At 39.0% G+C, this 17811-nt stretch overlaps 2 protein-coding genes across 3 annotated transcripts in view; one reads left to right on the forward strand and one right to left on the reverse strand.

The window, feature by feature from the left end:
* The window catches only part of LOC118390267 (oligophrenin-1-like), a 38491-nt gene extending 27883 nt beyond the window's left edge, over window positions 1-10608 (reverse strand). Inside the window, exons 1-6 of one of the 2 annotated variants that reach the window (XR_008060576.1) lie at window positions 10172-10608; window positions 6594-6689; window positions 5985-6046; window positions 5454-5525; window positions 831-932; window positions 496-606 (exon numbers count right to left, since the gene is read on the reverse strand). Coding sequence is in view for 1 of the 2 variants with exons in the window: in XM_035780657.2 (XP_035636550.1) it covers window positions 496-606; window positions 831-932; window positions 5454-5525; window positions 5985-6046; window positions 6594-6689; window positions 10172-10325 (597 nt within the window). In the remaining variant the exon portion in view is untranslated. The remainder of the gene's footprint in view (window positions 1-495; window positions 607-830; window positions 933-5453; window positions 5526-5984; window positions 6047-6593; window positions 6690-10171) is intronic. The other variant, XM_035780657.2, reaches the window with a different exon arrangement.
* Window positions 10609-10920: 312 nt separating this feature from the next.
* On the forward strand, window positions 10921-17455 carry LOC118390268 (protein YIPF6). Its single transcript, XM_035780659.2, has 7 exons — window positions 10921-11058; window positions 11808-11936; window positions 13260-13338; window positions 13887-13929; window positions 14409-14534; window positions 14713-14870; window positions 15375-17455. The coding sequence occupies exons 1-7, from the start codon at window positions 11026-11028 to the stop codon at window positions 15494-15496; spliced, it is 690 nt and encodes a 229-aa protein (XP_035636552.1). The 5' UTR covers window positions 10921-11025; the 3' UTR covers window positions 15497-17455.
* The last annotated feature ends 356 nt before the right edge of the window (window positions 17456-17811 follow it).

The raw sequence follows: 17811 nt of genomic DNA on the forward strand, positions 1-17811 counted from the left end.
CAGTACAGCGCCCTTAACCACTGCGCCACCCGGGAGGCCCTGCATTTTATAATAATTAATGAAGTGTAAGAGTTCACCTCCGTACTACAGTAGCCTTGCGTACCAGACTTCTAGACTCTCATAGCTGTTCAAAGGCTGTTCTTAACACTCACTCATACCGTACTCTAACACTGACCTATTGCTAATCTAGAATTGGGTTCAAATGAGAAATCAAAATCGATGAGATTGTGAGTAATTCTTTCCTAGTGTGCCATGTCAGACTTGCCTGGCTCAATGTGCAATGGTGTTCAGAGTTAATTATGGTTGTTCAGGATGTGTGCCACTGTGTGTGTGTGTGTGTGTGTGTGTGTGTGTGTGTGTGTGTGTGTGTGTGTGTGTGTGTGTGTGTGTGTGTGTGTGTGTGTGTGTGTGTGTGTGTGTGTGTGTGTATCCATACAGCAACACAGGGAGGTGTAAACAGGAAGTGTGGACGACAGAGAGGAAGAAAACACTCACAGGCTCCACCACATCAAACTTCTTCCTGTCCTGCACCTGCTGGATCTGGTACACATATTCCACTGACGACTCATAGAAGTTCCGCCTCTCTTTGTCCAGCAGCTCATCAGCCTTTGGAGGGATGAAATGGTGATTACAAAAGCAGCTTGTTTCCGAATAGTCTTAATATTTGTTGTGATTGGCTAAATTTTAAGCCGGTGAGCTTGAGCCAGTTGAGTTATCCAATTAGGGAGCATTAGAATAAAATATTCACATTTTACAAACAAAACTTTTAATCCCTTCAGAGTTCCATTAAACTCTTTACAGGAAGTCTCTGTTGAGGGATTTCCACCAACCTCCTGCAGCTGAGTTTCCTTCTTCTTAGCAGACAAATTCAGATGTTTATCTAACTGAGAGTAATATTTTTCACTCTCTTTCTCAAACTTCTTCCTTCTTTCCTAAAAGACAGACAGAAGTTTATTCAATAAATTACACAATAATTCAACAAAACTTTAGAAAAAATTTTCAGTGTGAGACTTCATCATGTGTCAACAAGAGTAATAGCAAGATCATAATGTCATAATCGTAACAGTTTGTACATGCACATGTTGCTCCACACAGCCATATTTGGCCTTGATCAGTTGAGATCATTGTTTCCCAAACCTCTCCCGGGGGACTACAAAACAGTCCACAGTGTTGTTCTCGCCCTGCACTCAACCCTCACACGCCTGATTCAACTAATCAAGGGGCTCTATTTTTGTCTGGCACTAAGGTGGTGCAAGTGTCAAAACACAAGTTAGCTGGCAATTATAGCATTTAAAAACTGGCACTCTGGCATTTTCCAACCCTTGTGCCAGTATCAGCCCGCTTGCACTGAGGTGAGAGGAGTGGCAATATTTGAGGTGTGTCCTTAAAAAACTAGCGCAAAAGTGACAATTTAATTCAGTGTAAATAGGGAGATTTGACTCGTTAAAGCATTTCGTTATTATCCATGACGCATAGTGCCCAAACGCTCATGGAACAACAGAAATGTGCTCTTTGTGCCCGTGTACATTTTAATTTTACCTCTATTTAACTAGGCAAGTCAGTTAATTCTTATTTACAATGATGGCCTAGGAACAGTGGGTTAACTGCCTGTTCAGGGGCAGAACGACAGATTTGTACCTTGTCAGCTCGGGGTTTTGAACTTGCAACCTTCCGGTTACTAGTCCAACGCTCTAACCACTAGGCTTGGTTTTTAATCTAATGAAAATAACTTAGATGTTTCTAAATACAGCACGTGTGTCACCGTCTCAGCTCTCATTCCATGATAGGCATATGTACATGTAGCCTACGTGAGGCGCGTTCACACTGCACCTTAGCCCAGGGCTAAGGGAGATTTTAGCCTGGTGCTGAGCGAGTGTTCACACTTGCACATTCTAAAGTAGGCAAGCACCAACCTTAGCCCGGGGATAGCTGGCCCTGCTCCTGAGCAAGGTTAGAGCTGACTTTTCAGGGCTAGCCCAAGAAACATGGTTCCAAAATAGCCCATGTGAAATGGGCTCAAGAACAACGCATGTAATTTTCTGGGTAACAATTAAGTACTTTATTGTAATAGAGTTCCATTAAAATGGGCAAAACTAGCTTTTTAGCAATTAAAAAAAAACTTTTCTCAAGAAAGCATTTAGCTAGGACTGTCTCTGGGACCCATCTGAATGAGGAAGGGAAAAATGAAAACTAGCTGTTATTGGCAGAGAGGTTTGGAACTCTTTGCTGCTATTGGTCTATTGGCCAATTTACAGGATGGTCATATCACCATGGACAGAAAAAATGCATTTTGACTGCATTGGGCCTTTAATAAACAGATGAGGACACAAATATTCCGTGCCCCTAGATTAATTGGAGTTGATGACAATTGAAAGGCAGTCAATAACATACACAACTTGAGACAACCGCATGCAGAATTAATCCTTGGAACAAGTTGATTGGCCAGTGAATGGTCAAGCCCTCGTCCCTCAACTCCCACCTACAACTTATATATTAATCAAAACCCAGCCTTTTCGCGGCACCGTCACCTATTGTGCCCATAATTCCTGGTGGGAAATTAGCACAAATATTTCTGACACACCCCCGGACCTATAGCGCTACCGTCAGCGCTAAGATTTACCATTGTGTTAGTTTGTTAAAATAGAAGGTTTGGGCATTGAGTATTAGTTGATTAGATGAATCAGGTCTGTTAGTGCAGGGCTATAACAAAAATGTGGGCTGTCTGGACATCCTCAAAGACAGAGGTGGGAAACCCTGGTGTAGATAGTACTGCCAACACGCTTGGAAGGCCTAGCATTTGTTTGAGCTAGCTTCTCAGCTGAGGTCATCTGCAGTTGATTACAGATGCCAAAGCACTACAGTCCACAACCTATGTTGGACTAGACCATAGCTTCCTTGGCAAAGGGAAGAGAGTCACACAAATATTTAGTTGGATAAAGAGAATCTACCACTTCTTGAAATCAATGTCCATGTATTTAGTACAAATGCTGAGACTAATGTGTGTTAGATAGATCTGGAAACACAACATCATTTCAACGTGGATAATTTGGTCGAGACGTTGATCAATGGGATTACAAATTATATTCACCCTCTCAAAAAGACAGTTGAATTTCCTATGTGTTATCACTATGCTTTCAACTATCTAAAAGCACAACCAAATTCCCATGGAAAACAATGTCTGATATTTGGATTTGTTGTCACCCAAACATTTAAAAGCCCAGTAAATTTCAAATGGGAATAAAATATCAAACATTTTGTTTTGTTAGACAACAGATTAATGTGTCATCACTGTGATTAATCTAATAGCAGAACCAAATGACTGGGATTGCAGTTGAGATGACATTAAAAGTACATGGTGCAAGTGATCAATGCCATTTGAGATTCAGCGCAGATTATTATAGCAATGGTGAAGATCTCCACAGAATGTGATCTTGATCATAGTTTATATGATTACATAAGACCTTTATAGTTTTAGTAAGCTCAACATGTGGCCACAGATGTGTTAACTTGTTTTAAGGCAGAATATTACATTCCTTTGTAAAATAGCCTAAATTAAGGAAACTATTTACTGCATTACAAAGGTAATATAAAATTGTGTTTGGTTGACAATGCAACCAAATATCAACATTTAAAGGAGGAGATATATCTACTGCTTGGATATTTCCATCTGAGCCACAGGCTTAATCACATTATTTTACTTTTGGATGAGTGTGAGATGTGAATCCAATATCATTTGTTAACAAGTTAATAGGCTATTTATTGGATTTCAAAAGTGATAGTGTGTTTGGTTGTCAACACAACCAAATATAAACATTTGAAGGTGATGTATTTTATGCTTGTGTAGTTCCATCTGTGCCACTGACTTTAAATGCACTATAAATAAAGTGTGATGAATTAGTCCTATACTTTCACTTACAGTGAGCTCGAAAAGTATTGGGATAGTGACATATTTTAGTTTTGGTTCTGTACTCCAGCACATTTGATTTGAAATGATACAATGACTACGAGATTAAAGTGCAGGCTGTCAGCTTCAATTTGAGGGTATTTTCATCCATATCGGGTGAACGGTTTAGAAATTACAGCACTTTTAGTACATAGTACCCCATTTTAGGGGACCAACAGTATTGGGACAAATTAACAAGCTTAGTATTTGGTCCCATATTCCTAGCACACAATGATTAATTACATCAAGGAATGTGGGACCAAACACTAAACTTTCGACTACTTTAATACACATAAGTGAATTTGTCCCATTACTTAATAATTCAATATCACATTCAATTTGAAATCAACCAGAGCTTGAAACCCTAGACTGTTTATTTTAAACAGTTCTGGGTTGAATTCAAACAATTGTTGTTGATGACTTTGTAAAATGCTACATAGGTCTAAATATCATTCTTGCTGAAGTATGGCCACATTTCATTTGCTCAGTTCTTATTTATTTTATTTAACTAGGCAAGTCAGGTAAGAACAAATTCTTATTTACAACCTGGACGATGCTGGGCCAAATTGTGCGCCGCCCTATAGGACTCCCAATCACGGCCGGTTGTGATACAGCCAGGAATCAAAACAGGGTCTGCAGTGATACCTCTAACACTGAGATGCAGTGCCTTAGACCACTATACCACTTGGGAGCCCAAACCAACCTGGACTCAGGGGTAGATGTAACATAATATATTTAAATCTAGCTAACATGCTAAGTAGTTGCAAAGTTGCCAATTAGTTAAAATGCTAAAGTTGTCAGCGATGACATTCGAACACGCAATAGCCATAACTGTATTTTCCATGTTGATTCCATATCACAATAGGTTGAAAAATGACATTGACTCAACCAGTTTGTGCCCAGTTGGAAGCTCCTTCCTCCAGAACTTGTCTTTCTACATTTATGTAGTCGAACACTAATGGTGTTAGTACAGCACATCTACTCACCTTTGGCAATTTATTCACTTAATCTAAAGGCTCAACTCAATCAACCTGCATTGCAGTAGGACAAAGTATATATAGAACTAGTAAATTTGAATAGTCTTTGCAATGGTAAAAAAGTTTAAAGTGGATCAACTCGGTCAGTTTATGGTGGGACTGGATAGTACACTAAAAACAAATAAATTGTTTTTGACTGAATGTCTTGCTGAATAAGTAGGTTGGTGTCATGAGCTTCGCGCTGAATTTTCACAACAAGCAAATCTGGAGGAGATGGAGGAAGGGGAAGGGGGCCCGTGTCACCTCAGCAGCACACGAGAGTGTGATTTATATGCACTGCCAAAACTAAGATCCTGTTTATCTCCCATCTAGTTAAAGTGAAAAAGTGCTACATGAGCACATGACTGTTCAATGAAAAGTAGGTATACTCAACAATCCAATCCAACAACCAATAATTTAAAAATGTAAATACTGAAGTATCCACCACACTAAATATTATAAATAAATCAATATAAAGCTAAATATGAACTCACCTTTGTCACTCCTATTTGCTCCTTGCGAAACTTCTCCAGTGGCTTGATAAGTAGATCACAAGCATTCTGAACCTGAACGAGGAAAAAACATGAAACATTGAGTGTTGTTGGCCATTTGGCAAAGGAATGCCATGCATTACATTACAAACATGGAAGATTAGTTATGATAAGAAATTGGATGAAAAAGGGAACCAAGCAATTAGAAACCTAGAAATGAACAGGGAATTATCTTGCACTCCAGCAGGTGTTGCTCTTCTTCCCCTCAAAAAGAGCATCAGCTGTAATTATAGAGTAGCTGTGTTTTAGAAAAAAATCCTTAAAGCATCCAGAAAGCCCAGTATAACAGGATCTGCTGCTTTTCACTGCACACTGATAATGCAGTGTCATGACACCACGATTTATATTGCACAGGCCCAAAAGGAGGACAAGACCAGAGACAGAGTTCACCCCAGGAAGCCAATTCCAGTTGGAGTTTCTCTTATTTCCACCTCTGGCTGTATGAGGGTCAAAAAGGTGCTGCTGATAACCCACCAGCATCATCCTGTCATCCTCCACTTCCTGTAAGAGACCAGCAAACTCCTGGAAAGACTCCGCTGTAGACAAAGAGAAAGATAGATATTAGGTTACATATCATAACTAGGACACACATGTACATAACTACATATTCTTTAACCTTGGACACTGTTTTGACAAAAAGGTAATGGGTTATCAAGACATTCTAGCTGTGTGCTGGTGTCACAATACATTTACAGATTTCCAGTCTTGTAATGTCACATTACATTATGGTGTGGCCTATGTTATGTAACTGTATAGTGAATATATTTGGCAGAGGTCTTGTTTCGTTATTATATAGTGTAATTCATGGGGTACACATTTTCCCTAGAAGATGACAGGTTCATACGCACTGAACAAGGGAGGAAGTGAAATCAATAAAGGCTTTGTGCCATCACCAACAACAACAAAAAATAACTTCCTAATTCATGAAGTCAAATACACAGAAATCTATTGCCAACCAGTCAATGCTGGAGAGAAAAGTAATAAGGCTGACTAGACTAGAGCCATATAGAGATATGCAGAATATGGCTTTCAGGCTGACCAATACAGTAAGTGCATGTATGACAAAGCACTATATGAACTTACCAATGTTCATCTCATCATCTGTCAGAGAATCACCAATGAAGTCAAACTGGAACACACCGAGTGTCTGGGAGAACTTCTGCACTGCCACTGAATAACCTTCATAAAACACACATTACACATCGACAGAATCAACATAATAACAGTAGCACTTTACATTTAGATTTAAAAGGATAAAGTGTGTAATTAGCAAATTATCAATTAAATTGCAATATTTATTTTGGTGATTGCCAAACATGGGGCTTATATGTGATTGAACTGTTATCATTACAGTTCAGCCATAAATAAATAAGCACATTATTTGGAGAGCAACTAAACAGAAAAGGTATGTTTGAGGATGTCACGCCTTGGTCTTAGTATTTTGTGTTTTCTTTATTATTTGGTCAGGCCAGGGTGTGACATGGGTTTATGTTATTGTATTTTCGTATTGGGGTTTTTGTATTATTGGGATTGCGGCTGAGTAGGGGTGTTGTATGGGCTTGGCTGCCTGAGGCGGTTCTCAATCAGAGTCAGGTGATTCTCGTTGTCTCTGATTGGGAACCGTATTTAGGTAGCCTGGTTTCGCTGTGTATTTCGTGGGTGAATGTTCCTGTCTCTATGTAGTTTCACCAGATAGGCTGTAATTAGGTTTCACGTTCCGTTTGTTGGTTTGTATTTTGTATCGTTATTTCATGTGTCACTTTTTCTATTAAAGTCATGAGTAACCACCACGCTGCATTTCGGTCTGACTCTCTTTCTACAAACAAGGAACACCGTTACAGAGGAAGTCACGCTGCCTGGAATAAGAAGAATAAGGAGGCCCACCCACTTCCCCTTAGACAACTCTTGGTTTGGGCTAACTCAGGACTATTGTCAAAGTTAGAGACAGGTACTGGTTGGTTCCCATGACTAGCCCAGACAGGCAGCATGAAAACACATCAAATAGTTTCTGGTTGCTGAATTTCACCATCAGAAATACAAATAATATACTTAAGCAATAAGGTCCTGGGGGGAGTGGTATATGGCCAATATACCACTGCTAAGGGCTGTTGTGCACGACACAACGTGGAGTGCTAGGACACAGTCCGTAGCCTTGTATATTGGCCATATATCACAAACCCCTGAGGTGCCTTACTGCTATTATAAACTGGTTACCAACGTAATTAGAGCAGTAAAAATAAATGTTGTCATACCCATGGTATACGGTCTGATATACCACGGCTTTCAGCTAATCAGGATTCAAGGCTCGAACCACCCAGTTTATAAATCATCTATTTTCAGCATTCTAATGAGTGAAGACAGTCATTACATTAGCATAGGTGTGTCAAATTCCTTTTACCTCAGGGGTGTGCCAATGAAGAGGCAGAAAATATCAGACAGACTAGTCCAACAATAACATAGCCCATCCTTTCAGTCAAAGGCAATTCTGTAATTAGGGTTTTCAATTTTTTTATAGAAAGTCAACCTCCTCACTTCAGTGAATAAAAAAATTAATTATATACTATACTAGAGGACTTGTGTTTGCACCCAGATGGGTGTTAGGCTTATGATTTATATCATCAGGGGGGGGGGGGGAAACTCTTATTTCAGCTCCTTATACCTCAACAACAAAAACTCTCTTCAAGTGACCAAGACAGAATAAGTGGCATATCCTATACTCAGCAGCACTGCATCTCTCCTTACAATGACAGTTTGTGTTTTTGAGATAAAAAGCTTGACTTTTGTGAATTGGGCTACAGAATGGAATCTCGGTGGGTCAAACAATGCAAATACTGTTCCAGTAAATGTGGTCCTATACCAACAAAGGCAGCGGTACTCATGGAGAACATCCAAGAGCTGACGTTTGGGATTAGCACAGTGGTACTTTGGTGACACACTGAGGATAGCCTTCAGTATACCATTGGCCCAGTCTAGCAACCCATCTTCCAGTCACCCCTCAACTCTCTCTCACACACACACACACACACGACTGGAAAACATCTCATATCATCCACATCCCGAAAAAACCATACCCCAAGGAACACAATGACTACCAACCAGTGGCCCTGAACTTTCATTTGGGTGATTAGCAAGCTGGACAGTCAAGACACTGTGTGAATGTAGGTCCATTATAATTTCTACAGCTTCAATTTGGTTTTAAAGTATATTTCGTTTGTGTGTGTCCCCCACCTGCATCACTGTGTGGTAGAACAGTGTCATTGTACAGGCAAAAGCCAGTGACAAGTCTGCTGAAAACTGCCTGAAAAAATGATCAGCAACCCCACCAAAAAAACTTTTCTGGACAGCTACCACACAAATATGTTGAAGATGGTAAACAAAATAGCAGAGGACCTCTCCCATATGCTAAACTCAGAGTGTGTGCTCCTGCCGTCCAGGAAGCGCTACAAACTTCCCTGATGCAAATGAACTAGGTACAAATACTAATTTGTGCTACACCCACTGACCCTTATGAACAAATAAGGACATTAGGGGCTGACTCATTCATTCAGGAATGTGCAATAATGAAAAGTGATAAGCAAAATGTAACTGTGCAATAACATTATGTGCAATGCTCAGGGACCTTGGACAGTAAGGGAATGTGCTATATTGAGTATATGGGGGGGGCTATGTGATGTGGAAGGGAAGGGATGGGTAAGAATCCTTAAGCTGCACTTTTTCTGATCTGCAAAGGCAGCATTTTCTCCTTATATGTAGAGTAAAATATCACATGGCAGTGGTTTTGGTGGAGGAGAAAACAGGAAGGAAAAGAGACAGGACCATGGCATGGATAAGGCACAGCGCGACAACAATGAAAAAACGTTGTTTATGCTACAGGTTCATGTTGCTTATGCAGTTGCGTCTAACAAGGAATCACTGAGGAATGCCAATGTTCACTTACGCTTTTTTAGCATGTGGTTTGGGTTTCGTTATTGACTGTGCAAACATCAGGTCATATTTTTTGTATGACTGCAACAAACATTTAAGCCTACCTACAATGCTCTGTGGATTTTGACTGACTTTATGAAGCACAGTAAAATGTCACATGCCCAAGTCAGCATGGAATGAGTCATACATACCAGAGTTCCCCAGAGTTAAGTTACACTATAGCTGTAGGTTGTCTGTCTATTAGGTCATGTTTTTTACATGTTATGTTAGTTACATAATTGATAGTCTTCCACAGCTCCAACAGATTATAAACAGTCTGGTTCGAGCCACGAATGCTGATTGGCTGACACCTGTGGTATATGGTCTGATATACCACCGCTATGAGAAAAACATGTATTTTTACTGCTCAAATTACGTTGGTAACCAGTTTATAAAAGCATTAAGGCACCTGAAGGGTTTGTGATATATGGCCAATATACAAGGCTAAGGACTGGATCCATGCAGGCATTCCGCGTTGCGTCGTATGTAAGCACAGCCCTTAGCCTGGTATATTGCTTCATTATATCATATCAAAGCAGGCTTTGTTTTTTGGAAACAATTGCTCAACTTATTTGTATGTTGGCTGTGTCTAAACAATGCAGGTTCCTCCTCTTCGCATACTACATAGAAAAACATTAAACCCCCCAAACAGTCTATATAGAAAGTAGTAAAAAGGGCGAAGAAAGAGAGAAGCTTACCCTTGATTGCATTGATTACACTGTTGCCGTCTTTGATTACATCTTTGAGAAATTTGCTTGTTCTTTCCAATTCTAATTCATAGCATTTTAGTCTTTCTCTAAAATCCGGACTATCCTCATAGCAGTCGCTGAACTCAAGAGGAGGATGCCCCATGGCTTATTTTTGGAATGATGTACAGTAGCCTAGATGTTGAGGTTAGAAATCTGAATTAATGCATCGAATCAGTGCAGAACATTGTCGATAACATTTCCAGATTGGAATTTGAGTAGCCCACTCCTCCAGATATGAATGCTGTCGAATCCTTGGACCCGTGGCACACAGTGACTCTTCTTTGGTTCCTTGACGCATTAATTCTTTAGGTAAACAATGTTAGCTGATTCTTGTTACAATGTATTTTCGTGTCTATCTGGTTCGGTGTTGCCAAGGACCTCCTCCTTTCACACCCATAGTAGAATTCTTAAAGGAACAACTACACCAAATATTTTCCATATTGTAATATTTTACTTGTAGTTCTTGTCTCTTAATTCATGTCAATTTGACAAGTCAAGACAATATACTTTGATCCCGTAACCCCACTTAGCGCAGCACCCATTGAAAATTGAAACGCAAATCCCTCCATATTGGCATCAAACATCCCATTATTTGCATCAGTCACTGTTTATACTAGTATTACATTCTAATTGGAAGAAATTCCTTTTGAAAATGTGCTAATCTTAGACATTCTGGAGGCCATGCAAACATAAAAGTGTGTCTACTATGTCTAGTTTCTGTACGTTTTTCTCTCCAGCATGTTATCAAGCCACGTGACATCATGGTCAAAGCATGACGTCTCATATCCGTATGGACAGAGAAAATGGCGGAAGTGGATGAGTTAAGTAAACCTATGGTAAGAATAAAGTACACAATGTAACTACCGCTATTCTTGTACAACAGTGTATAAATTCTTTAATATCTTGTTTTTCATATTATACACGGACGTTTTATTAAGCGTTTCTGATGCCAATATTAAATAGAGATAGCTAGTAAGGGAATGTCAACATGGGTGTTCAAGTTAGCTTAACTACAATAGCTAACAGTTAGCTAACGTTTAGGTAAACGCGTCAACAGAGAGAGCGAGAGAGACAAGCACTCCAATGAAAGTCACTGTCCATGCAAAAGTACTAAATGTCTTCCAAAACCTGAGGGAGAACTATAGCAACTGTAACGTTAGCTGTCTAATGTTAGCTAGTTAGCTAACTGTATAACTAACGTTAGCTAAAGTACAGTAAATATATTTGCGCTAGCTAACAAAATGTAATAAGACTGCAGTGAATTAGCATGACGAAAGTGCATTGGCTAAATGCCAAAAATCGGTTGTTGTCATTATTGAGAAACAAGTATTTATGTGTAACGTTATCTGTGTTTAGGGTGTCAGTTAGCCTAGTGGTTAGAGCGTTCGGCCAGTAACCTAAAGGTTTCTTTGGATCGAATCCCCGAGCTGACAAGCTACAAATCTGTCGTTCTGCCCCTGAGCAAGGCCCCGGGCGCCGAAGATGTGGATGTCTTTTAAGGCAGCCCCCGCACCTTAAATTCGGAAGACACATTTCATTTGAATGCATTCAGTTGTACAATCCATTTTCCTTGTATTATCTCCAGTTTGCAGGTCTGTCAGATGTATCCATATCAGGAAACATCCCTGTTGAGGGGGAGATCAATGTGCCGGTTGGAACCAGCAGTCATGATGACGAATACTCCACACTGGATGAACCTGTCAAAGACACCATAGTAAGATTTCCCTCTTCATACCATACTGTGTACACTTCCATCTTACATGACCCCTTTTTAATTTGACTTACATTATATGTTAAAGGCCCAGTGCAGTCAAAAATTAGATTTTCACATGTTTTATATATATTTCCACACTATGAGCATTGGAATAATATTGGGACAATTATAATAATGCCCTTTTAGTGTAAAAGCTGTTTAAAAAGACTGCCTGAAATTTCTGCCTGTTTAGGTGGGATGGCGTTTGTCTGCCTGGTGATACCACCAGGTGGTAAATTACTGTTGTTAACAGACCAATAAGGAAGACAATTGTAAACCTCTGTCAATAACTACTAGTTTTCAGTTTTCCCCTCCCAGACAGTCCTAGCAAAATTCTTGCTTGAGAAATTGGTCTTTGCCAAGAAGCTATTGTTTTATTTTGACCATTCCAGTTGAAATCCATCACTATGATCATGTTTCCATCCACAGTTTTTAATGCGAGTAAAGTCATACCATATCATTTTTAAAAATCACTACAGATGTGATGGAAACAGGTAGATTCGGTACAATTTTTTTAAATTGCCAACAGATAATTTGTTTGTTTGACATGGTGAGATCTTTTTGTGTCTGTAAAATGAATTATGTGAGAAGTGGAGGTGGTGGAAATGCCTTTATGCGCAAATATTAATATAATAACCATCGTATCGAGGTAAACTTGTGTGGTCCTCCCACTATGACTCGGAAACCATGCAGTTTATTAGGTTACAGATTAAATAAGTTATGATAAATTTCACAGGGTGGTGAAAGTGCACGTTGATCTTGATGCACCTTTCCAATAAATATCGAGGGTCTTATTCTGGTGACATGATGATTGATGCTTGACTACCGTTTGACAAATAAAAATATTCCTTATCCATAATGATCTCATCATGTAGACTAGCCTACCCGCACTGTATCTGTGAGCTGTTGGCAAGAGTGCACATGCCAAGACCAAAGTAGACACATTTGCTATTTAACACAACAGTTTTCGTAACAACTATCAGTAGAGTTTTGTCACTTTAGATTTTTCTTCGGTACATGATAACTTAAGAGTACATTTTGTGTGCACTATGTCATCACGCACAGACTTTTATCCGCAACGAGTCAGTTTGGTGGGAAAATGCACATATTTTCTTTATACAGATTTTTTTAATATTTACATGACAATCTGTTGCCAATTGAATAGAAACCGAGTTAGTAATGTACTTAATTGTCACCCAGAAATGATTTGATATTGGGATAGAAATGGCTGCATTGGACCTTTTTAAAACCTCTTCTAAAATCCCTCTCATGTCTCATTTACAGTTACGAGATCTGAAAGCAGTGGGGAAAAAGTTTGTTCATGTGATGTATCCTAAGAAGAGTTCAACGCTACTGAGAGACTGTGAGTACTATATACTTTGAAAGATTAATGAATCTTTTATACTATTCCAACACAATAAATTGGTATTACATCATGTGACCTAGCTGTATTTTACTTAGTGATATCTATCCAACACGGAGAAGAATAACAGTATGTATATAACAAACATGATTTAAACTGACATTTGTAATAGTACCTAGGAAAATGTGACAAACTAAATGTGCCAGGTGTTTGGTCATCACTACTTAACATAGCCACAAAGTCATAATTATGGCTAAACCAAGCCTATTTCAATCATTTCTCTTTATAAAATCTGATTTTAAACCTAACCTTAACCCCATTGCTAACCTTATGCCTAACTTTAAATTAAGACCAAAAAGCACATTTTTGTTTTCAATAAATGTTTACAATATAGACAATTTTGACTTTGTGGCAGTGGTAACTAGTGAAAACCCAGGTGTTCTAGTAATATTATTTTAACTTCCTCCTGTACTACCTAGACAAATGTGACAATGGTAATTGTGTTTGATGTTCTAGGAAGATTGGGTTAACTTCCTCCTCTTTTCCAGGGGACTTGTGGGGCCCATTATTGCTCTGTGTGACACTGGCTCTGTGAGTATTTGTGTTTCAGTGTAGTAGCAGAATATGACTGACACTCTTTTTTTAAAGGGGCAATCTGCAGTTTCTACATCCATTTTTTGACTTAAAAATGAATCATATGTACCCATTGATTCTTGAAGAATATAACCTGGAAATGCCTCATGAGTTTGGTTCCACTGTCATACCCCATCAGAACCCAAAATGTAAACTTGTTTTACTCCAATGTTTGTAAACAAAGTAAATGTAAGCAAACACTATATAGCCTCAAAATATGGTTAAAATGATCATTTTGATGTAATAGATGGTCTTTGTATCCATAGCCCTGTGTATGAGTGGTTGCTTTTCTCCAGCCCCATCCCTTTAGCTTTTTACTAAAATGGGGGTAGGTAAAATTATTTGTTATTGTTTCAAGTGATGATTGCCATTTATGAATGAAAGACGACTGGATAAGGATGCGCTATGGATTTATATTGTTTCCTTCCTGTTTTCAGGATGCTGCAGGGGGGTTCAGTTGACAGTAAGGAAGATGGAGGGCCCCAGTTTGCAGAGGTGTTTGTGATCATCTGGTTTGGATCTGTCATCATCACACTGAACTCAAAGCTGCTGGGAGGCACCATGTACGTATCTTTCCAGTCAGCTTCCAATCATTATAGTCAAATGAATCAAATAAAAATATTAAATGCTTTTGAACGTGCAAGTACTGTAATATGATTAGTTCCTTAAGAGGTGAATTGTATTTATTAATTGAAAGCTTAGAAATATGTGCATTTAAAATTCCTGTTTTTTCCCCTCTAGATCGTTTTTCCAGAGCCTGTGTGTGCTTGGCTACTGCATCATGCCTCTGACTGTGGCAATGGTTGTCTGTAGGCTGGTGCTGCTGGGTGGGTCTGGGATGGTCAGCTTCATCGTTCGACTAATTGTGGTCACAGCATCATTCAGTTGGTCCACGTTTGGTAAGGAAAGTCCTTTTCATAAGGAGACACCTATATTACACATCTTATTTGGTTGACTATGTTTATTGGTGCCAACACACCTCTACAAACTCATTGACTGTTTGCAGTCATATTGACTTACAGTAGGTGGTGCTGTTGCATAAAGATTAAACTTGTTCAAGTGTTCCTCATGACATTAGTACTACATTTTAATAGATTATACAGTCTAATCTTTATTATAACCTGGGTTGTTCGATCCCTGAATGCTGATCGGCTGAAAGCTGTGGTATATCAGACCGTATACGACGAGTTTGACAACATGTATTTTTACTGCTCTACGTTGTTAACCAGTTTATAATAGCAATAAGGCTCCTTGAGGCTTTGTGAAATATGACCAATATGCCACGGCTAAGGGCTGTGTCCAAGCAACCCTTAGGGGCTGTATATTGGCCATAAAACACACCTCCTTATTGCTTAAGTCACTGATAACATGTAACTGAATGTATGTATATTATTTTCCCCCAGCCTCTACAGCTTTCTTAGCAGATAGCCAGCCTTCTAATCGCAAAGCTTTGGTGGTATATCCCGTCTTCCTCTTTTACTTCGTTATTGGATGGATGATTCTCACGTTCTCACCGTCTGCGTAACAGTGGACTTGTCTCTAAACTGGACTTAACACAATCCGTTTGGAATAGAAGGATACAAATCAACACCATGTAATTTGTGGAAGATGAGGACCATGATGTGTTGGGGGTACTCTTGGTGTAAAACGTTGTGCATTTTCCTTTGGTGCCACAAGGAAAATAGTGAGATTTGACCAAAATGCACAGTGCTTTGCCTCTCTCTTTTTGTTTCCATTATTGCTAAGCTCAGCTAAGAAACACAGTGGAGTACAATGCATACAAAAGAGTCAAAGTGAGGCTTTTCTGATATCCTTACAGGGACTATCTGCTTGATTAACAGGCTCTCTGTGTCTCACATGAAGAAATTACTTCTAGTACACTAGCAGTAGTAAAGGGGACCATGAGATCTATATTCTATGTGACATGGTCCATTTACCTATATCACTGACTAATATGTGATGCCAGTGTGTATGTATACTGTACACTGCCTTATGCCCCATTTTCAACATTTCTTAGGTTTCTGTTTTATTTAGATTATTTACAAGTAGTATTCTCATTTAAAAATTAAGATTTGATTATCCAAGAATAGTAAGTGGCAGTGTTGCTCAATTTTCATATGAGCAACATTTAACATTATGTACAGTAGGTGGCTGTAGTTAATATTTACTGGGGAAGGTTATGTTATTATATATTTATAAATGCCCTGTTCTCTTTCAGTAATTTAATATAATTCTATTTAAACAGAAATGTGAAAATAAACTGTAATTCTCCAAAATCTGAATAATTTGTATTTGGTTCTATAATTGTTTTTATTTTTATATTTGGTTCTGTAATATGGTGCAAAATCATTTTTTCTGTTGTTCAGATGCCAGTCAAGATCTCCGTGTAGCATGAATCACAAGGTACAAGGTACAGTCATCAAATGTATTGTACATGGGGGTAATCACTCTGCCATTTACCGCTTACAATTGACCATTGGTCCTTGTGGTTAGCTGTTACATAAAATACCTATCCAGGTGTGCTAAGATCGGGCATGTGTCAGGAAAGCCTGGGCAGAGGAACAGGCTCATTTAAAGCCGTGTTTAGACTCATAACTACTCAATATTACTTGTAGATCAGTCAGTCACCATTTACCCATGATGCATCACGGTTTTTATGCTCTCTAACACGGCCACTGATCACATCTGCTGTGCATCGTGATTTTTAAACATCTATGAGCAGGCAAAGGTTAGTAAGAAAAAGTAGGTTTGTTGAAAAAGGGTGAATTAACCCCCTTAAAACTGACAAGAGGCATCACGCAGAGGGATTCCTGGCTTGAAGATATTGGGCTTTAGTGGTAAGTTTTAGTGGTAAGCCGGAAGTAGTTTACAAGTAAAGCCGGAAGAGGCACATACGCATCTGCTGTCGGATGACTTCTGCTCTTTCTAGGAAATGTGTCAGTGGCAGACCATGGCATTTGCCTTTGTTATTGCCGACGAGGTGGATGCTATTGAAATTCCACATCTACACAAAGCTGAACATGATCAGCATGGTCTAAGGAATGAATATCCTGATAAAGAAATGAGACACCAGTCCAAGCTCTAACATTCACAATACTTCTTTTGTATCTGTGATGGTGTTCTCAAAATTTAACCAGGAATTGAGTGCATAGGCTACTAGAATGAGAAAATATGTGTTATTGCATTATATGGGATTAATGTGGATCACATGAAGGCCTATGTGATTAGATTGTGAGGACGTAGAGCCTGTAGTGCCCTTTGCTTCCAAAAATCCGAGAAGGTTGTCTCCCACAATGCTTTGGTTCTGACTTCAAGTTGCTGTTGGTAAGGAGCAAATTTCCAGTCGACTGCAGTAGAAAGTTCATGACCTTTGATCACATGGTTTTGTAAAGGTCATACCAAAGACATGCAGTCAACATGTAGTGTTTCTGATTTTGAATGGTTCAAATATAGGGATTTGGAAGAATAAAAGTCCTTGCCTTGGTATGCGTTTTTCATGTCACTAATAATATAACTCCAATGTATGCAATAAGAACTGAGGAATACAACATCAGCGGTTTAACTAAAAAGCATTTTTGCATATAATACAGGTAGTTAAATAACCTCTGTGAAACTTCTTACAGTAAACAGCATTTTCCACCACCATCAACAAAACACCAAATTATGGAAATTCTCATGTAAGAATGGTATCGCATCCCTCCAATTGAGTTCCAGACACTTGTAGAATCCATGCCATGGTTCAGTGAAGAAACTTTATGTTGGTGTTTCCTTTATTTGGCAGTTACCTGTAGCTTGTCTGTAATAACAATCTTTAGCAATGCAAATGTTTCTGCCTGCATC

The sequence above is a fragment of the Oncorhynchus keta genome, chromosome 11, assembly GCF_023373465.1.
Source record: "Oncorhynchus keta strain PuntledgeMale-10-30-2019 chromosome 11, Oket_V2, whole genome shotgun sequence".
Classification (NCBI taxonomy): domain Eukaryota; kingdom Metazoa; phylum Chordata; class Actinopteri; order Salmoniformes; family Salmonidae; genus Oncorhynchus; species Oncorhynchus keta.

What these genes read in the sequence shown, in the direction of transcription:
- LOC118390268 (XM_035780659.2), top strand. Translation starts at nt 11,026, where the DNA reads ATGGCGGAAGTGGATGAGTTAAGTAAACCTATG. An exon ending in AACCTGTCAAAGACACCATA is followed by an intron (nt 11,937 to 13,259) that starts GTAAGATTTCCC and finishes TCTCATTTACAG; the next exon opens with TTACGAGATCTGAAAGCAGT. An exon ending in TTCAACGCTACTGAGAGACT is followed by an intron (nt 13,339 to 13,886) that starts GTGAGTACTATA and finishes CCTCTTTTCCAG; the next exon opens with GGGACTTGTGGGGCCCATTA.